Here is a 22,569-nt window from a genome sequence, read left to right as displayed (position 1 = left end):
TTCATGGTGAAGATGAGGTGATCAGGGCTGGGGAGCTTGACGTCACTGAAAAGATCCAGAGTGTGTGAAGAGTCATGGATGTAGGTTGGAAGGGTCTGAACCAGGGGGATAAAACAGAGTCGAGGTATACAGATATAAGTTTGGTGGGGTAGGAACAAGCAGAAACAATGGGTCTACCTGGACAGGCAGGTTTGGTTAAGCTACTATAACTTTGTTTCTGAAACTGTAAACAGGGAAATTAAGGGTTGGAAACTGTACTGGGAGACTTTTTTAGCTATCTTCAGGGAAGTCTATACACCACTGTTTTCTTGGCTTTATTTCTATAGCTTTAATGATTATACATTTACAGAATGTTTTTTTTAATACAATCCCAGCTTTTCATCCACCCATTTTAAGGGCTCAAAGGGCATTTATGCCCAATAAACCCTCAATGGACCCATTGCAATTTGCCTATCATCACAAGAGGTCAACGGCAGATGCAATCTCAATGGCTCTTCACACAGCTTTAGAACACCTGGGCAACACAAACACCTATGTCAGGATGCTGTTCATCGACTATAGCTCAGCTTTTAATACCATCATTCCCACAATCCTGATTGAGAAGTTGCAGAACCTGGGCCTCTGTACCTCCCTCTGCAATTAGATCCTCAACTTCCTAACTCGAAGACCATAATCTGTGCGGATTGGTGATAACAACTCCTCTTCGCTGACGATCAACACTGGTGCACCTCGGGTGTGTGCTTAGCCCACTGCTCTACTCTCTATACGCACATGACTGTGTGGCTAGGCATAGCTCAAATACCATCTATAAATTTGCTGATGATACAACCATTGTTGGTAGAATCTCAGATGGTGACAAGGGGGTGTACAGGAGTGAGATATACCAGCTAGTGGAGTGGTGTCGCAGCAACAACCTGGCACTCAACATCAGTAAGATGAAAGAGCTGATTGTGGACTTCAGGAAGGGTGAGACAAAGGAACACATACCAATCCTCATAGAGGGATCAGAAGTTCCTGGGTGTCAAGATTTCTGAGGATATAACTTGGTCCCAACATATCGATGCATTTATAAAGAAGGCAAGACAGTGGCTATACTTCATTAGGAATTTGAAGAGATTTGGTATGTCAACAAATACACTCAAAAACTTCTATAGTTGTTCCGTGGAGAGCATTCTGACAGGCTGCATCACTGTCCGGAATGGGGGATTGGGGTGGGGGGTACTGCACAGAACCAAAAAAAGCTGCAGAGGTGTCAGTACCTCCAGTTGAATTTTGTCTTTTTGTGTGTTTCCCCCTAGCCGTCAGTCTGTGGTTTTGTATTGCCATGTGCTTTTGTTTGTTTTCATGCCCATGTGGTCCTGTCCCCGCTCCTGCTCTACTCCGGCCCCTGTATCACTGAGTACTCCGCCTCTCACCTGTTTCTCATTATTATCTGTTTTGCTGCCACTTCTGTCTCATTGTGCTCCACCTATCATCTGCCTCTCTGTTTGTTGCTCAGTGTATTTCAGTCCTGTGTTTTCACCTGTTTGTTGCCAGATCGTGCCAGTGAATTTTCCTGAGCCTTTCCAGCATTCATATCTGTACTCTGTCCATCTGAATATCGACTCTGCCTGTTTCCCAATTCTGGTTTTTGGATTTCTCTGGATGTTTTGATCTCTGCCTGAACTTTGAGGCCGACTTCATTTGCACCTAGGGATTTGTTACTCAATTAATATCACTGTGTGCACAGTACTGGGTCTGCGATTGGATCCCTGCACCAGCGTTCTGACAACAGAGTTGTAAATTTAGTCGGCTCCATCTTGGGTAGTAGCCTACAAAGTACCCAGGACATCTTCAAGGGGTGGTATTTCAGAAAGGTAGCTTCCATTATTAAAGACCTCCAACACCCAGGGCATGCCCTTTTCTTACTGATACCATCAGGGAGGAGATACAGAAGCCTGAAGGCACACACTCAGCAATTCAGGAACAGCTTCTTCCCCTCTGTCATCTGATTTTTAAATGGCCATTGAACCCTTGGACACTACCTCACTTTTAAAATATATAATATTACTGTTTTTTGCATGATTTTTGATCTATTCAATATATGTATACTGTAATTGATTTATTTCTTATCATTACTGTTTTATTTTTATTTTTTCTTGTATATTATGTATTGCATTGAACTGCTGCTGCTGCTAAGTTAACAAATTTCATGACACGTACTGGTGATAATAAATGATTCTGAACCACCATCAACTCTATGCCTGTGAAAGGATTGTGTAAATAAAAACACATCTTAAATATTTAAATGCACACTTTGGTCCTTTACTTTCCTTGTGCATCTTTCTGCCTGTGTTAATCAGTAAAGCTGATAGAAAACACTGGACAGCAAATGTTTTCAGAAGTGTTGTTTCCTCAAAGTTTTTCTGGTTATGTTAGGCCACTTGAAGCAGAATACAGATGTAATTTCAGACTACAAGTATCACACAGGATTTTTGAGTAACAAGAAATTAACTTTTATTGTATATACTGTGTTTAATTGTATGATGGTGCTGATGCTTTGCAATAATTCAACTGAGAAAAAATGATCTGTTGATTATTTTCATTTGTACTCAGTGTCTGAGACTTCTCGCTTAAGTGTCCAACAATAATCGGTCAGCATTGATGGATTCCAGTTAGCTTGATAATGTTTCTCCATGACTGCAATGTCCTGCTGAAACATTTCACCATGCTCATCACTGACAGCACCAAGTTTGAGGGAAAAAGTCTAAATGGGAATACAGTAAATAGTTTTTAGTGACATGTTGCACTTCATGGTTTTGTATGCTTGAAGCATGTTTTCAACCGGCTGCACGTAGTTTGGTGCTCTGTAATTGCCAAGAAATTTTTCAACATCCTTCAACATGCCTTCAACGTGATTTTCTTTGGTCCCACTAGAAATTCTTTGAATTGCCTGCCTTTGATGACCTGTTTGATTTTTGGACCAACAAAAATGCCTTCCTTAATCTTGGCATCATTTATTCTGGGGAAACATCTGTCTCCAATATCGAAATCCTTTGTGGAAGTTTTGTGCCCGGTGACAGCAGATTCCATCCTTGCAGTCTTGAACCCAGTAATTCTGCTTTTGCCTTTGACAAACCCAAGTCTCTGACCAGGTCATTTAATTCAAATTGAGTTATCAGATGAGGCTCAGTCAATAGAAAGAATTCAAAATCTGTATCAGTATCAATATTATTTTTCACTCCTGTCTTGTGTATCATGACATCTTCGCCTGCTTTCTCTAGTCTCCATGTCTCTGGTGGCTTCAGTACTGGAAGACTATCATCATGTGACACTGGTCTCATGGCTGAAGGGAGTTTGGGGTATTTGATGGACTACTTGTTTTTAGTAGAGAAATCTTGTACTGGTCAGACAGAAGTAGCAGTCTGTCACATGATCCTTTTTCTCTCGCTGTATCATTAGGACAGTGAACAGCATTGACTTCTTAGTATCTCTGAACCAAGCTCAAAGATTGACAGTGCATGTTGCGCAACAAATGTGAGGAGCCAGGCTTTATCTTGGTCGCCAATTTTACACCTTAAGTAGAGCTCGTAGGCTTTTTTAGTAAGAGGAGTTATGCACTATATTTGAGATTTAAGCGCATATTTGCCACAAATATAACAAAGTGTTTTATCTGTCGCAACATTGGCGAGACATTTTGCTATCACAAATACTCGAGAATACAATTACTTTATTATATTGAGTACACACAATATGCTATGTGCATAGAGCATGCGCATCAATGTGATCGCAAACCTATATACATGTAAACGCAATGCAGAGAACGGCGTGTGCGAAATGCTTTAATAACCTTTCTAAAACCTGTCCTGCCGCGCAGCATCTGCCCTGACTAAGCATGCCCAGGCAAGCCTGGACAAGGTCACAAACCTTTCAGCATGCATTGTGGGCAACATTTTAATCGACTTGAATTTTGATTAGAAACAACAAATATAGGTGATTTTTTTTAAAAGAAAAAAGTGTATAATAGGGAAATTTCATCGTGATTTTTTATGGTCAGCAGCCTAAAATCCATATGATACACTCCAAAGTATTCAGGAAGCAAAATCTTTGTCGTCCGGTGTAATCAACACAGTTTCTACTGTCTGGTGAAGACTTTTTTTTAAATAGTATTGTGGTCCTTTCTTTACACTGAAAGATACTTGATGGAATTTTAGTAATTTCACATCAGACTCTATTCTTGGGGGGTTGAGGTGAATGGATTCTATTTAAGGGAATGGTAGATGGAGTGAGACTAACTGGATATTAGTCGGCAGAAGACACATATGTGGGTGGCATAGCCTTAGTGTGAGCATGTAATTTTGTGCCACCTCTTTTTGTACGATATTTATAACCTATGTATGACCATGAACTGGAACTGTTTTTGCTTGTCATTACTACAACAAATGCCTTTGCCACTTCCTTTAGAGTGGAACATCCTTCACTCTCTGACAGCGGCTGTAATTTTGGCACTGTCTCATTGAAACATGTCATAAGCCATTCAGTTTTCTGGATCAGAAAGGGGATAACTAAAATGAAAAATAAGATCTGTAGATTCCTGCCAACAAGTAATTCTCTGGAAAGGTTCTGTTAACTTGACCCTACGAGGATATTTGTTTCCTACCCGTTACAACCATGGACTCTGCTGTGGGAACGAGATGCCTCCACAGGCATGTTGTGAAGCAGGATCAGCAATTGAGCTTATGAATATGTATTTTCCAACTAATTGCTGTCTCTGTTATGGTGATATTTAACTTCCTTCTTGCACAGACCAGTGCCCACTGAAAGACCCAGATAAAGGTTAAGCAGGGAATATAAACACATTGCTGTGCTTTTCGTCAAGCCTCAACAAGACTAGAATGAAAAGGAACAAGTTAAATGCCACCATAGTGATGTTGTAATTAGTTGGAATGCGCATGCTCGAAAGAGCATTGGTGAACTCGTTGCACAACCCACTTGCAGGGGCATGTAGACCCCACGACAGAGTCTGTGGTTGTGACACCACCTCATGAACCAAGTTTGAATGTGACAAATGAAACTTGTCTTATGACAAAAAGATCTAAGGGAAATAAGTATGTGTTTTCTTCTGCTTCATAATTGTTTTCTTTACTTTTACAGAACTCTGAACATAATATCACCCATGAGCAGCTGTTTCTGAAGAAACTGGTGGATGTGGGAGCAATAAAATACCTCACTGTTTTGCTGTAGATTACTGTTTTGGACAGAGTGACGGGTTTGATTTTTATTCATTTTAAAATGATTGAGGTTTCTCCTCAGTTGCTAATGTGGTATTTTGCCAGAGTCCGCTTGATTTCCCTTCTGATGTATGCTGGACAGAATATGAGGTGAATGCTGCCCTCTGCACTGCTAAAATTACTACAATAAAAGCAGGAGGTTCTACCTTGTCCAATATGACAGTGAATATGAATGGGAGGAATGGGGCAGCACTTAAGTATTGATTTGAAAGAAGGATATCCCATTGTTTTCGTCATGCAAGAACGCATTTCACTACAGGATGATTGGCTTACATTGGTTGTAATTGGGAAAGTGGTGCACAATGTAACTGAAGTAATACAGATGTCCACTGTTGCCATGTGCATTCAGCTGTGGCTATCTTAATAACCTTGTTGCCTCCCTTTCTTATAGAAACATTGAAAATCTACAGCACAATACAGGCCCTTCGGCCCACAAAGTTGTGCTGAATGTGTTCGTACCTTAGAAATTACATTGATTCACCAGAGAAAGCTGTGATTCAAACGATTGCAACTTGTTTGTGTTTGTTCCATTGGAGTAAGATTGCTCTGACCAGTTTTCCCATTTGTTCTGCTCACGTTGAGGGTTTTGTTTTTGCTGTGTGCACTGCACAAAGTTGCTGTTAATTTAATGTTTTGAGAGTGGAAATTTCTACTCTATTTCCATCTGTGAATGTATTTTGAAATTCTCCATTTAAAAAATAAAGACAGACTTTCATGGTACGGACATTTTCCAAAGTAGAACTCAATTTTTAAAAAATGACTGATCTTCAATCAGCCTTCTTTTGGGTACGCTGTAGAAAATTGTACAAATCCCTCAACTTTTCAGGATGAATTCTGCTGTTCTGGGAGAATACACATTGTGGATGTAAGATAGTGAATTTGGAGGCACAAAGTGACTTCCTGTGTTTTTTTGCCTAGGGTTTGGTATCGTGCTACAAGAACTTTAATTTGGCATGGGGTTTGGAAGCACCCGAATGTATTTTGAAGGAGTAATCTGAGCTTTCAATGTTGTATTCTCCTCACCAATTTCATCCTATCAGGGATCCCTCAGTTCATGAATTCTCTTTGTAGTTTTTAAGACATTCGTAAGATGGTCCTCCTGCCCGTTAACAGTTCCCAGTTCTCCCACCTTTCCACCTCAGTATCCCCCTGATGATTCAAATCTCGCTGCTGGATTTAAGAGGCAAGATTTCCCCTGATTGCTGAAGACCAATATCTTGTAAGCTTTCATCTATTCTTTCCTCATTTCCATATCTCTGGTCAATTAGCCAGTGCACTCCAAGGAAACTTAGTTGATAAGTAGCGGATACACCTTTTGACTCTGAATTGCTCAAGTTTCCAAGGCACACAACTGAGAGTCTCATAGGCGACATACTACTGAAAATTAATTTCCCTCCACCACAAGCATGTTCCTTTAAAGCAGAGAGGAGGAATTTCTTTAGCCAGAGGGTGGTGAATTTGTGGAATTCATTTAATGGATGGCTGTAGAGGCCAAGTATTGTGTATATTTAAAGTGGAGGTTGATGGGTTCTTGATTAGTAAAGGTGTGAAAGATTATGGGAGAAGGCAGGAGAATAGGGTTGAGAGGGATAATAAATCAGTGGTGGAATGACCTAATTCTGCTCCTATGTCTTATGGTTTGTTTGTTGAAACTGGTGGTGCTGTGATCTAGAATATATGACCCAAAAGGATGGGTAGTTGAAGTTGGTACTAGCCTTCAAAAATTTGTTGAACGGTGAAAGACTTTGATCTTATGGATCAGGGAAAAAACTGAAAATTTGAAAAATGGAGAAGGAGTGAGCTGTTCTTCACCACTTCAATGAGTCAAGCCTGACCTGTGATCTAACACCATCTCTATTAATCTGTCTTGATATTATAATTTAACAGAAATATATTAATGTCAGATTAACTTTTATCTCTCTATGCTCATAGATATATTCAGAATCAGCTTTAATATCATTGGCATATGTCATGAAATTTGTTAATTTCAATGAAAAACATGATAGATAAATATGGAGAAAAATACTAAGTTACATTAAGTATATATATATATATATGTATGTCTATTAAATAGTTAAGTTAAAATAAGTATTACAAAAAACACAAATGAAAAAAGTAGGTCGTGTTCACAGGTTCAATGTTCATTTAAGAATTGGATGGCAGAGGGGAAGAAGCTGTTCTTGAATCACTGAGTGTGTGCCTTCAGGCTTTTTTTTTAACCTTTCTGATGGTAAAATGAGAAGGGGGCATGTTCTGGGTGGTGGGGATCCTTAATGATGGATGCTGTCTTTCTGAGGCACCACTCCTTGAAGATGTCTTGGATACCATGGAGGCTAGTACCAATGATGATATATCTTCCTGTTTTATACTGAAAGTCAATGACCAAAAACCTTAACACTCCAATAAGGTGCTTCCTTCCATCTTTCCTATAATGCCTCCTTAATACCTGGAAAACTTAAATTATTGCTAAGCTTCTAAATTCCAAAAGCTACACCTGGAATAGTTCATATCCAAGGTGTGATTTCAGCCAGTGGGAAGACTTCTGTGCAGTTCCCATCAAGTCCAATTTTATTGCATAATTTTAAAATTTTCTCTCTACAAACTTCGCTTTGGGCTACTTTCCTTTGTACAATCCAGCTACAATCTTTACTGCGCTTTCCATATCAAACCATCTCATTTCCTTGCTTCCCTAGTTCAAAGTATACATATATCACCATATACAACCATAGAGGTTCATTTTCTTATGGGCCTACTCAATCAACAAGTTTTGAATCATATTTATCTACCCCATCTCCCTATGCAAATTGGAGCAGTACTCAGGTGGATCATTCCTGGCAGTAAGCAGGCTGTGTTTCTCCTTTAGACCAAAAGATACAAGAGAAGAATTAGGCTATTTGGTCCATTTAATGTGCTCCGTCATTCAATCACGGCTGACTTTTTTTTGTCTCATTTTCCTGCCTTCTCTCCATATCCCTTTCAGCAGTATTCTGAAGAATGGTCTTCAGTCTCAGTAGGTCAAAGGTTAGCTCTGGCTGCCTGCTGTTGCCATTTGAAGGATTCAAGTTATTGGCGTGTTACAACAGCTTTGGTTTTGCAATTCAACTTCATTTTGGTCAATATTCTTTGCAGCCTCTGAGCCTGTGAAGTCCTATGATGTTCATCCCAGAAGAAAATATGGCCTTTGAATCAGGGTAGGAATGATGTCAATTATTATGTTACTGTCTGTACTATCAATAATCTTAATTATGGAATGAACAATGCATTAACAATGTCCCATTTAGTAGACACCAGCACCAAAATTGGTCCCCTTTACGCTGTAGTAGTTCTGTCGAAAGTGACCATTAATATCCCTTTTGAATTTCATCCATAACATCCTGCTCAAGTCAAAAGCTGTCCATCACATGAACTGAAGGATACAAGCATGGGATCATCGGAGAAGTGTTTTTGATTCTTTGTAAAAGAAAAACAATTTTTCAGCAGCTGGAGGAGTAAATTTGTACACATTAAGAATTGGTGAATTCTTAATAAGCAAGTTCTGAGGATGGTCTGAAAATAATTTCATATTATCTGTATCGTTGTTAGCTACTTACACAGAAATATTTTTTGTGATGTAATGGTAGAAGCAATATTTAGATGTTAACCAAAGCCGCTCATTTATAAATAGGCCGGATCAGTGGGTTTGCTTTTACCCATCCTTATCAATTCAATGTCAGTATTGGCAAGCCGTAAAATCAGCCATGCACCCAATTACATGTGTGACCATTCGTAGTGAGCCACACATTTTACCTTATGGCTCAAAGGTTTTATTCAGCAGCTGAGCTGCAGAGAGCTGAGGGGTCCCCCATGTTTAGATACCATCTAAAGGGATGTGGAGTTCACTTTGCTATGATGATATATGGATAAGAAATGTGTGAGCTGTAAAACACAAGCCAGCCAAACAGATACCTCTCAAGGTCTTGAAAGCTTGCAATGAAGAGTGAAATACCAGAATTGAAGCAGTGCCCAAGAGAGTATAATTACACCGTCCTGTGACCAAGGATTAGCAGAGTTCAATTAATGCAGAAAGAATTGCCCTTTAGGTATTTAGAGCACTGACATAGCTCTAATGAACCTTAAAAATACAGTCATTGAATACAATTGAACTGAACTGAAAAGTTTATTTAACATCATTCAGAAAGTTTCTGTGTAGTCTATTTGGTGCTGGTGATTAAATGTTAAAGAGTGCTTCCAACTATTTGGATGGGTAGAAGTTGATTTTGTCTTCAGTTGAACTGAACTACATGTTTTTTCTTTTTATAATTAAATACTGATGATAGTTTGCACTTATAATTGAAAATATTAGAAATTTACCAATTGACTGTATTTAATAATTGCCAATCAGTAAAGTCTATGAATCATACTGATTCTCTGTGCTTCATTTATTTGGCTCCTCTGTTTCTAAAGGTGGGAACAGATAGACTTAAGGTTATGTCTCTGGTCAGTAAGGAAATACAAGGGCATTAAATATTTTTTTGGCAGACTTCACAGAAAGAGTAACATGGGAACAAAGTTCAATATTCAAAGCAAACTTATTAAAGTACATACATCACCATATGCAAATCTGAGATTCATTTTCTTGTGGACAGAAGAATGCAATAGAACTAATGAAGAACTGCATACAATGAGAAATAACCAATGTGCAAAACAAGACAAATTGTGCAAAAATAAAGAAACGAATGAATAAATTAATTATACTGAGAACATGAGTTGTAGATGTTGTGTCTGTGCACAACTACATACCAATTAAATAAAAGCCCACACGGGAGATGGTTTTAACTGGTGTATTCACATTGCAGCGAGAGAGAGCAATCTACAGCCAACAGATCAATGGGGGTGGGGGGGGGGTCATTGCTCTGAAAAAAATAGATCTATACATTACACTTGAGTCCTTGAAAGTGAGCGCACCATCAACCGGGCATATTAAAGTGTCCTGTACTGATAATCTGGCAAACAACTGAGCTGTTGTGTTACACCAGCCTAAGTACGGTAGATGGGGCTGGATAATTGGATTGTGCCATTCTGCTACAGCCAGAGGGGTGTTCTCTGGAGCTGCTTCATTTATGCTGTATCTTTTTAAGGAGAGGAATGTTTTCTCTCCCCTACAATTTACTATGGACTAGTCAGCATCGAATATAAACTCACAGTCAGGAGATGAGTGGTGTCTCTTGGTTTGAGGAGCATTTACTATGTTGTTGGAACCAAGATCTTGGCTATTAGTTGATTCAAGATTGGACTCTAGAACAGTTCTAGTGAGTTTGTAAACTTTTTGGGTAAATAAAACCCCTGTTTTTTCACCTGCACCTTCTCTCCCAGTTTTATGCTTACCCTGGTCCTTCACAGAGTCCATAGCTTGTGGAATCAGCTCAGTGAGGTGAGTGAAGATGCTAATGCTGTTTCAGGAGCCTGATAGTTGAAGGATAACAACTGTTCCTGAACCTGGTAATTTGGATCCCAAGGCTCCTATATTTTCTTCAAGATGGCAGCAGTGAGAAGAGGGGATGTTCTGGGTGGTGGATGTCCTTGAGGCTGGATGCTTTCCTGTGGTAGCACTACTCGCACATGTCTTCAATGACAGGGAGGGCTTTTCCTGTGATGGACTGGGCTATATTTACCACTTTTGTAGGCTTTTCTGTTCTTGGACATAGGTGTTTCTATATCAGGCTGTAATGCAACCAGTCAGGATGCTCTACACTGTGCATCTATAGAAGTTTGCAAAGTTTTAAATGACATGCCAAATCTGTGCAAAAATTTTAAGAAAGTAGAGGCACTTTTGTGCCGCCTTTGTAATGAGACTTGCATAGTGGTCCTAGGACCGATTTTGTCAAATGATAATGCTAAGGAATTTAAAGTTACTGACCCTCTCCACCTCCATTCACCGAAAGAGGACTGGCACTTGCATCTTTGGATTCTTCTCCATGTAGTCAATAATCAACTCTTTGAATTTGCTGCTGTTGAGTGAGAGGTTTTTGTTGTGGCACCATTCAACCAGATGTTCAATCTCCCTCCAAGATCTAGTTTGTCTCCACCTTTGACTTGGCCAACAACAGTGGTGTCACCAGCAAATTTAAATATGGTGTTGGAGCTGAGTAGAGTAGGTATCTAAGCACACAGCCTGTGCTGATGTTGATTGTGGTGGAGATGTTGTTGCCAATCTGTACTGACTGGGGTCTGCAAGTGAGGAAATTGAGGGTCTAGTTGCACAAGGAGGTATCAAGGCCTAGGTATTGGAGTGTATTGATTAGTTTTGAGGAGATGATAGTGTTGAATGCTGAAGTATTGTCAATGAAGAACATCCTGGTGTACGCATCTTCACTGTTCAGATGTTCCAGAGCTGAGTAAAGGTCTAACGAAATGACATCTACTGTTGATGTGTTGTGACAGTAGGCACTTATCAAGTAGGAATTGATGTGCTTAATGATTTACTTACTGTCTGTAATGCTGCTGGTGGTGTTCAGGGCTTCCTTCGTCATATCAGAAGCTTCCTTCTAGTTTTCTCTGACAGCCCTCCACACTATCCACAACACCCCCAACCTTTGTGTCATCAGCAAATTTACTAGCCCACCCCTCCACTTCATCATCCAGGTCATTTATAAAAATCATGAAGAGTAGGGGTCCCAGAACAGATCCCTAAGGCACACCACTGGTCACCAGCCTCCATGCAGAATATGACCCATCTACAACCACTCTTTGCCTTCCGTGGGCAAGCCAGTTCTAGATCCACAAAGCAATGTCCCCTTGGATCCTATGCCTCCTTACTTTCTCAATAAGCCTTGCATGGGGTACCTTATCAAATGCCTTGCTGAAATCCATACACACTACATCTACTGCTCTACCTCCATCAATACTATTGGAGATATTCCTGAAACTGTAAAGGTAATAAAATGCCCAAATATTAGGTTGTCTGTTTTTGAAGGAAGTGTCATTACAGATGATGATCCACAGGTTTCTGTTTTATAAAGTACTAGAGATTGTAGAATAGTTCCTATAGATTGCAACCCTAGTCCACTGATTGATAGAAATATTTAGAGGAATGATAAACATTACAAAATATTAGGAGAAATGCAGAGAACCATTTGCAGTGGTGCTACTGAGGATAGTGGTCTTTAGTCTCAGGAAGATATTGGTAAGTTGGAGAGCAGTAGCTAATGGAACTTTATGTTGAAAAATGAGGTGATCAATTTTGAGAGGATAATAAGATGATATTCTTAATGGATTGGACTCTCAGGAGTATGGCAGAACTCAAGGATCTTAGTGTACATGTCCAAAGATCTGTGAAGATGACAAAATAAGGCATGGAAAGCTGGTCTATATTAATTGCAGCATAGGGGGAAAAAAGAGCAAGGAGTTTATGATACAGCTGGGAGTACTATGTATGATTTTGGTTATCGTACTACAGAAAGGACCTGTTTGCAGTGGAGAGGGTGTAGGGGACATTCACCAAGACGTTATGTGGAATGATGTGTTTAAGCAATGGGTGCAGAATGAAATATGTCAAGTTATGAAGGGCTTCTTCACGAAATACATTTAAGATAGATTTTTACATAGTGGGGGAATTAAGGGTTATGGAGAAAAGGTAGGTAGATGGAGCTGAGTTTACGGACAGATCAGTCATGATCTTATTGAATGGCAGGGCAGGCTCGATGGGCCAGATGGTCTATTCTTGCTCCAATTTCTGATGTATGTTCTTATATCCACTTCTCTGCCTTCAATTTGATTTGTCACTTCCTCAACAGTCAGTCAGGCTTGTAAGGCATGACCTGTCCCTTACAAAGCCACGTTGATGAGTTCAGATATCTCTCTACTAATGTGATAATTTCCATTGTGCCACTGGTGTGTTTAGATAAAAACAATGGTCATGGTAATATTGCTCAAAGCAGGTTGACATTAATATGACTGAGTTTCTGTAATAACCACATCCTTAGTCAAACTGAATTCAATGTGCATTGGCCAATATTTTCCATGTAACCCCCCCACATCCCAGACCCACCTTCATGTCTTATTGTGTAGGCATTAGTTAATTTTCTCATTTAACATTTAAACATTTTCTCATTTAACATTTAAACATTTTCTCATTTGTGCTCAGTTCTTAATTGTCCTCGAAGGTGGTAGTGACCTGCATTTTGAATCTTTTAAGTACATAAAGAAGATATTCCTGTAGCAATACAAAGACACGAGACCCTGCAGATGCAACACACACAAAATGAAGGATTTGCTCCTGCAGCAATGCATGCTGGAAGTGGTAGTGACTACATTAACAGCTCTGGATGGCTCTGTAGGCAGCTGAACAGTACAGGCAGACACCACTAAATAATAGTGGCCAACAAAGATATTGCTTTCTAAATACTTTTGGGTGTATCTTATGGATTTTGGGCTGCTGATCATGACAATCATCGTGAAATTTTCCAATCATGCAGCATTTTTTTTAAAAATTGCTATTCTTGTTATTTCAATTCATAATTCAAGTGAGAATAAGTGATACCAAAATTAAGGAAGGCATTTTTCATTCATCAACAAATCAAACCGGCCATCAATGACAGGCAATTCGAAGAACATCTAGTAAGTCTGGAGAAAGTCACATGGAATGCGTTCAAAAATGCTGTTGAAAATTTTTTTGACAACTACAAAGCACCAAACTACATGCAGCTGGTTGACAACATGCTTCAAACATACAAAACCATGAAGTGCAACATGTCACTAAAGGTTCATTTTCTGCATTCCCATTTAAACTCCTTCCCTGCAAATCTTGGTCCTTTCAGTACCGAGCATGGTGAAAAGTTTCACCAGGACATTGCGGTCATGGAGAAACAGTATCAGGGCAACTGGAATCCATCAGTGCTGGCGGATTATTGTTGGACACTTAAGTGAGAGGCCTCAGATACTGAGTACAAATGAAAATCATCAAGACTTTTTTTTAGCTCAGTTGAACTATTGCAAAGCATCAGCACGATTATGCAATTAAATGCATTATATTCAATAAAAGTTAATTTCTTTTTTCCAAATTCCTGTGTGATACAAGTAGTCTGTCATAACAAAAAAAATTCTGAGGAAGCAACATTTTTGAAAAAGCTTGTGCAGTGTAATCATTCTTTCACATCCCAAGAGAACCAAGGCCCTGTGAATGCACAAACTGTGTGAACAAAGTGACCGAGAGGAAGGTATATGCACCTGATCATGTGTAGTTCCTGACTGTACACAGGTCGAAATGAGTCATTCAGCACAAAAACAGGCTCAACCACTTCATTCCGCCCAAGAGGGTCATCTAAGCAAGAATTTGGCCCATATCCCTCTAAACCTTTCCTATTTATGTGCCTGTTCTGTGTCTTGGAAACTAGATTGAACAGTAAATGTGATTTGAGAGAGCTGGGAGAGACCACACTGGAAATGGAAGAGTCCGTCCCTCCTTTACAACATGACTGTAGCAGTATCTGGTCTACACCACAGGGTGACACTCATCAACCCCAGCCTCACTGATGCCACCCTGTGGTGTACACTGAATATCTATAGCGCGACCTATCTCCCACTGTCTTGAGTGGTCCAAGACCTACTTCCAGCTCTCTTTCTTCTGCAGCTTAAGTTAATAAGTTGTTTATCCTGGTATCATTTCAATGCTGTGTCTTAATCTCCCATCCCTTCAGGCAGTGAATTTACAGAGCCCATTATTATTTGAGCCACAACAAGCAAACACAAGATATCTGCAGCAACTGCCAGAGGAACTCAGAGGGTCAGGCAGCAGCTATGGAGAGAAGTGGACAGTCAACATCTTGGATTAATGCTTTTCATTTGGATCAGATGGAGAGTCTCAACCTGAAACATTGTCCATTTCCCTCCATAGATGCTGCTTGACCTACTGAGTTCCTCCAGTATTTTGTATGTTGCACATGATTTTCAGTATCTGTAGAATCTCTTGTGTTTATGACTTGCTGCTCAAAGTCTACAGTTCGCATTTTAAGCTCTTCTGTTTGGCTCCACATCTTGCATGTAGTAGTCCAGAGTGTGGGAAGCATTTTGAATTGCCACATGGCACAGGATATGCATTCTGTTGAAGTGAGGAGCTTGCTCTGCTTTTACTCATTAAAACAGGGTTAAATGTTCCATTATTCTCTCAGATCAGCACTTAATATTTATCTGTTTCACAGGTTTTGTTTAACTAAATTATCCTGTACTTCCAATCTCCTCAAGGTGGTGGAATCCTAGGTACTGCTTGGAAATGCTGTGCATCTGACAGTATGTGTCTGTGATGCTACTGCAAGTAATTTTCTTATTGGACCTGTGTAAACATGTACTTGTGCGCATGACAATAAACTTGACTTTGACTTCTGCAGGTTTCTTGTGATCACTGCCAACTGTCCATTCCACTCAACGCCCATTAATGGCTCCCATTAATAACTTGGAACTTTTAATCACAAGAGAAACTTTACATTCCAGTGTACAGGTTGTTATAGACCTTCAGAAGACTTCCTCCCAGTGAGTGCCATATTTTTAGGAAACCTCCATATTTATTCGGTCCGTACTGAATTGGATGTGGATGTCATAGAGTCGCATGACATGGAAACAGGACCTTTGGCTCAATTTGTCCATGCCATCCAAGATGTCCATCTAAACTAATCCCCTTTACCAGTGTCTGGCCCATATACCTCCAAACCTTGCCTACTCATGAACCTGTCCAAATATCTTTCAATATTATTATTGTAACTGGCTCAACCACTTTGACAGCTTGCTCTAAAAGTAAGGATGCATACATGGATGACATTGAAGATTGGTGGGGTTGTTGATTGTATAACAAGGAGCCTTAGGCTCCTATATAGAGTTATCCTATATGATATATAGAGATATCAATGTGCTGGTGAAATGGGTGAAGCTGGCAGTGTAATTCAAATGTGAGGTGATGCATTTTGGAAGTACTTATGAGGTTAGCACATACTGTACATAATAAAGTAAAGGATCTTAGTAATTATTGAGTGTTGTAGGGGAAAGAATAGTGAGGGTTAGTAACTAGTAAATAGGAATGTGGAACCAGGGAACTGCTGACAATGCCTTGGGCAACCACAACACCCAACTCAACCTTCAGGAATTTAACTAATTCTGTTACAACAAACACCCAAGGTGTTTGTTTTTGATTATCTCCTTACTTTTTTGATTAAAGTATTTTTATTAACAAAGAAAAATAGCAGAATGTATGTTATAATACAACCAACCTGTTACGAAAAGAACACCCCCACCGCTCAATAAACAAGAACAAATAGAAGCAGCCAGACCAGTCAAAAATAGATATAAAGGCCTAGTGTACATATAAAGATAGAGCACCTTACACATTCAAATAATTTTTTCAGCATCCATATTTTTGACAAAACTTTAAAAAGGTTGCCAAGTGGTGTTAAATCTTGCCAACTGCCCCCTGACCGAATAGCGGATCTTCTCAAATTTTATAAAGTACACAATATCTTTGATCCAACGTCCATATGTTGGAGGGGAAGAGTCTTTCCAATTGCACAAGATGAGCCTTCTGGCAAGAAGTGAACAAAAAGTAATGAGATCGGCTTGTAATTTGCTGACGTTAATATTCTGAGAAGGCACTCCAAATAGTGCTATTGACCAAATAGTGTAATTAATTGTCCAGAAATTTTTGAAAAAGTTTCAAAGATCAAACCCCAAAAATTTACTGATTTTGAACATGACCAAAACATATGGCAGAGTGTAGCCGGGAATTGTTTACATCTGTCACACATTGGGTCAAAATTTTTATTAACCTTAGCCAATCTAACTTTAGACCAATGACAATGGTGCACAATTTTAAACTGAACAACATGACTAAGACACAGAGGATGAATAAATTCTGTGAATTGTTTTTTGCCATATGTCATCTGGAATTTGTTCCTCAATATCCTCTTCCCATTTATGTTTTAATAAATCCAAATTCTCAGGATTAACTACATTAAGTAGCTCATAGATTTTAAAGAAATGTCCAAACATGTGGCCCCAATTGGCATTAGTTCACTCTTTTGAAAGTTAACTTTATAACCAGATTTGACCGAATTTAGTGAGCAATATTGATAAATTTGGGAGACTTCGAGTTGGATCTGAAATATACAATAGCATATCATCTGTGTACAGTGACACTTTATGTTCCAAAGTTCCCCTCTGGATACCTTTGATACTAGCCGATATTCTCAGGGCTATGGCGAGTGGCTCAATTGCCGCAGCAAAAAGGAGTGGAGATAAAGGGCACCCCTGTCTTGTGCTACGTTGCAGTTCAAAAAAGGATGGTTATTAGTACGTACTGCTGCCAGTGGAGACAAGTAAAGTACTTCAATCCATGAGATGAACGTAGAACCAAAACCCAACTTTTGGAGAGTATAGAAAAGGAAGTCCCATTTCACCCGGTCAAATGCTTTTCCAGCATTGAGTGAGAGAATAATCTCTAGGGTACTAGCTGCAGAGGAATCATATATTTAGAAGACGTCTTATATTAAAAAAAGAGTACAGATTTCTTATAAAACCTGTTTGATGGGGTGAGATAATTAATGGTAGAGTCTTCTCCATTCGGTGTGCCAGGACTTTTGCAAGGATTTTGGTATCCGTATTTAAAAGGGAGATTGGTTGGTACGAACTACATTCTTTGCCCTTTTTCAAAATTAATGAAATAACTGCTTGATGCATTGTGGGAGGTAGGGAGTGGGATAAAAAAAGACTTCAAAAAAAGATTTTATTTTAAGGCTCTTCAAAAATATATAAACTAAAAATAGATTTTGCTTACAGATTGCTTCACATCAATTTTGCACTTAAAGGACTGAATCTAAGAGTGATGTGGGGGGGCAGTAGGGAAAGCACTCAATATGAGAGGCCATAAAACTTCTGAGTTGTAAATATCTATAGAAGTGTGTCCTAGGGCTATCAAATTTCTTAACTAACTGTTCAAAAGAGGCAAAGTAGCTGTCAATGTAGAGATTATACAACGAAGTGATACCATGTTTAGACCAAATATCAAATGCTACATCCATTATTGCTGGGGTGAACATGTAATTTTTTGCTATTGGTACAGCAAGTGAGAGGTTAGTAAGTGCAAAATGATGTCTAAATTGGAACCAAATTTTAATGGAGTACATCGCAACTGGATTCAGTGTGAAACTAGATACAGGTTGTGACAGTGGTAGTTTAGCATGTATTACTGACCAAGAGGTAAATTGTAAGGATGACCTCTTCATAATCACCCAGCTAGGAGCAGCAATATCATCTCTTATATTAGCTGACCAGTAGTAATATAGAAAATTTGGAAGTGCCAAACCCCCCATCTTACAAAGCCACTGTAGTATTTTTTCCTTTACTCTGGGCTGTGTTTTTTATTCCAAATAAAACTTGAAATTTAACTATTTAGGTTATTGAATAAAGTCTTTGTTTGAAAAATTGGGAGGCTATGGAACATGTATAAGAATCTGGGCAGGACAGTCATTTTAATTGTAAATTGTATGTGTTGCCTCACCTGGAAGGACTGTTTGGGGCCCTGAATGGTGGTAAGAGAGGAGATGTAGGGACAGGTGTAGCATTTGCGCTTGCAGGGATAAGTGCCCGGTGGGAGATCTATGGGGACAGACGTGTGGACCAGGCAGTCACGGAGGGAACGATCTCTGTGAAAAGCAGAGAGGGAAAGATGTCCTTAGTGGTGGGGTCCTGTTGAAGGTGGCAAAAGTTGCGGCGGATAATATGCTGTTGTGGTGACGGGAGGATGGGGTGAGGGCTTCATTGATGATGGCAGAAGGGAAACCACAATTCTTAAAGAAAGAGGACATTTGGGATGTCCTGGAATGGAAAACCTCATCCTTGGAGCAGATGCGGCGGAGACGGAAGAACTGGGAATAGGGAATAGAATTTTTGCATTTGGCAGGGTGGGAAGAGGTATAATCAAGAAGGACCTCTTTGTTCCTATACTCAACTCCCCTTGTTATGAAGGCCAACATGCCATTAGCTTTCTTCACTGCCTGCTGTACTTGCATGCTTACTTTCAGTGATTGAACAAGGACACCTAGATCTTGTTTTACTTCCCCTTTTCCTAACTTGACACCATTCAGACTTCCTGTTCTTGCCACCAAAGTGGATAACCTCACATTTATCCACATTAAACTGCATCTGCCATGCATCTGCCCACTCGCCCAACTTGTCCAAGTCACCCTGCATTCTCCGAACATCCTCCTCATATTTCACACTACTACCCAGCTTTGTGTCATCAGCAAATTTGCTAATGTTACTTTTAATCCCTTCATCTAAATCATTAATGTTTATTGTAAATAGCTGCAGTCCCAGCACAGAGCCTTGCGGTACCCCACTAGTCACTGCCTGCCATTCTGAAAAGGACCCATTAATCCCTACTCTTTGTTTCCTGTCTGCCAACCAATTTTCTATCCATGTCAGTATCCTACCCCCAATACCATGTGCTCTAATTTTGCCTGCTAATCTCCTATGTGGGACCTTATCAAAGGCTTTCTGAAAGTCCAGGTACACTACATCCACTGGCTCTCTCTTGTCCATTTTCATAGTTACATCCTCAAAAAATTCCAGAAGATTAGTCGAGCATGATTTCCCCTTCGTAAATCCATGCTGACTCGGACTGATCCTGTTGCTGCTATCCAAATGTGCCGTTATTTCATCTTTTATAATTGACTCCAGCATCTTCCTCACCACTGATGTCAGGCTAACTGGTCAATAATTCATTGTTTTCTCTCTCCCTCCTTTCTTAAAAAGTGGGATAACATTAGCTATCCTCCAATCCTCAGGAACTGATCCTGAATCTATAGAACATTGAAAAATGATTATCAATGCGTCCACGATTTCTAGAGCCACCTCCTTAAGTACCCTGGTATGCAGACCATCAGGCCCTTGGAATTTATCAGCCTTCAGTCCCATCAGTCTACCCAACACCATTTTCTGCCTAATGTGAATTTCCTTCAGTTCCTCCATTACCCTAGGTCCTCTGGCCACTATTATGTCTGGGAGATTGTCTGTGTCCTCCCTAGTGAAGACAGATCCAAAGTACCTGTTCAACTTGTCTGCCATTTCCTTGTTCCCCATAATAAATTCACCCGTTTCTGCCTTCAAGGGCCCAACTTTGGTCTTAACTAATTTTTTCCTCTTCACATATTTAAAGAAGCTTTTACTATCCTCCTTTATATTCTTGGCTAGCTTACCTTCGTACCTCATCTATTCTCCCCGTATTGCCTTTTTAGTTATCTTCTGTTGCTCTTTAAAAGTTTCCCAATCCTCTGGCTTCCCGCTCATCTTTGCTATGTTATACTTCTCTTTTATTTTTATACTGTCCTTGACTTCCCTTGTCAGCCATGGTCACCCCCTACTCCCCCTAAAATCTTTCTTCCTCTTTGGAATGAACTGATCCTGCACCTTCTGAATTATTCCCAGAAATACCTGCCATTGTTGTTCCACTGTCATCCCTGCGAGAGTATCCTTCCAGTCAACTTTGGCTGGCTCCTCCCTCGTAGCTCCATAGTCCCCTTTGTTCAACTGTAATACTGACACTTCCGATTTTCCCTTCTTCCCCTCAAATTGTAGATTAAAACATCATATTATGGTCACTACCTCCTAATGGCTCCTTTACCTTGAGTTCCCTTATCAAATCCGGTTCATTACACAGTACTAGATCCAGAATTGCCTTCTCCCTGGTAGGCTCCAGTACAAGCTGCTCTAAGAATCCATCTCGGAGGCACTCCACAAACTCCCTTTCTTGGGGTCCAGTACCAACCTGATTTTCCCAGTCTACCTGCATGTTGAAATCCCCCATTACAACCGTAGTATTACCTTTGTGACATGCTAATTTTAGCTCTTGATTCAGCTTGCACCCTATATCCAGGCTACTATTTGGGGGCCTGTAGATAACTCCCATTAGGGTCTTTTTGCCCTTACAATTTCTCAGTTCTATCCATACTGACTCTACATCTCCTGATTCTATGTCACCCCTCACAAGGGACTGAATTTCATTCCTCACCAGCAGAGCCACCCCACCCCCCCCCCCCGCCCACCTGTCTGTCCTTTTGATAGGATGTATATTCATTTCCCAGCCCTGCTCCTCTTGCAGCCATGTCTCTGTTACTCCTACTTACCAATTTCCAACTGAGCCTCAGGCTCATCCACTTTATTTCTTATACTTCGTGCATTCATATATAATACATTTAATCCATTACTCCCCTCGCTTCTCACATCGGTCCCTATTGCACTTGGCCATACTCTCCGATCCCTTCCTGAGCTTTCTGCCCCATCAATTCTGTTGTCTTAACTTTTCTTATTCTCTCTTTCCCTTCAACTCCATCCTTAGATTCACAGTTCGTCTCCCCCCCCCCCCCCAATTATTAGTTTAAACACAGCCGTGTAACAGTGGCAAACCTGCCTGCCAGAATGCTGGTCCCCTGCCTGATAAGGTGCAACCCGTCCCTTTTGTACAATTCATCCTTACCCCAAAACAGATCCCAGTGGCCTAAGAATCTAAAAAGGGGTTTCAATTGTTTAGAGCATCAGGGAGGGAGGCATCACTGGTGCAGTCGATGCTGTTTTTCCTTGCGTAGTCAGTGATGCCCTCGATGTCTGGCTACATACGCTGGTGGTCATTATCAGAGAGGTGTTCCTGAATTTCCTAGATCTAGTGCTGGACAATGATCCAGGTCGGGTATTAGACAGTGACCAGAACTCCCTAATGTTTACCATTGCCTTAGATAGGGATAGGAACAGAAGGTATGGGAAAGTATTTAATTGGGGCAGAGGGAAATTATGATGCTATTAGGTAGGAGCTTGCAAACACAAATTGGGAATGGGTGTAGTCAGGGAAATGCACAACGGAAATGCAGGGATTGGTTAGAGAGCACTTACATTGGGGTTTTGGATTTAATTGCTGAAGAGGATGTCTCACTCTTGTGGGATGACGTCTTTCCTGACAAGTGGCTCAATCTGTTTGGCAGGTGAGACTTGTGCCTGTGAAGCAATCTCGGGTTCTGGTAGTACCTCCTCTCTGGTGGTTGTAGGAGTTGACTCTGGGACTGCAGGAAGTGGTTCTGACAGCTCTGGACATCTTTCTTCTGGATGTGTTGGCATCCCAAACAGTGCATGGGAGCTGCTCAATTTGTTGATCTATCCCAGGCCACCAGACAAACTAAATTCCTGGAGGTTACTATTTCAGGGGACCTGTCCTGGACCCAGCACGTAACTGCAATTGGGAGGTAGTGCCTCTACTTCCATGGGAGTTTGCAGAAATTCAGCATCACATCTA

General features: G+C 40.3%; 1 protein-coding gene across 7 annotated transcripts in view; it reads left to right on the top strand.

Annotated features, from left to right (window-relative positions):
* Positions 1 to 15,628, top strand: part of LOC140716780 (CMP-N-acetylneuraminate-beta-galactosamide-alpha-2,3-sialyltransferase 4-like) — a 295,770-nt gene extending 280,142 nt beyond the window's left edge. For 5 of the 7 annotated variants that reach the window (XM_073029669.1, XM_073029673.1, XM_073029674.1 and 2 more), the window contains one exon: positions 5,134 to 9,669. In XM_073029669.1, the coding sequence (XP_072885770.1) occupies positions 5,134 to 5,223 (90 nt within the window). In that variant the 3' untranslated portion in view covers positions 5,224 to 9,669. Of the gene's footprint in view, positions 1 to 374; positions 2,209 to 5,133; positions 9,670 to 15,445 lie in introns of those variants that run through there. The other 2 variants (XM_073029671.1, XM_073029670.1) reach the window with 2 other exon arrangements.
* Positions 15,629 to 22,569: the final 6,941 nt, after the last annotated feature.

Source organism: Hemitrygon akajei, chromosome 26, assembly GCF_048418815.1.
Source record: "Hemitrygon akajei chromosome 26, sHemAka1.3, whole genome shotgun sequence".
Classification (NCBI taxonomy): Eukaryota; Metazoa; Chordata; class Chondrichthyes; order Myliobatiformes; family Dasyatidae; genus Hemitrygon; species Hemitrygon akajei.
This window is presented reverse-complemented; position numbering and strand designations above follow the sequence as displayed.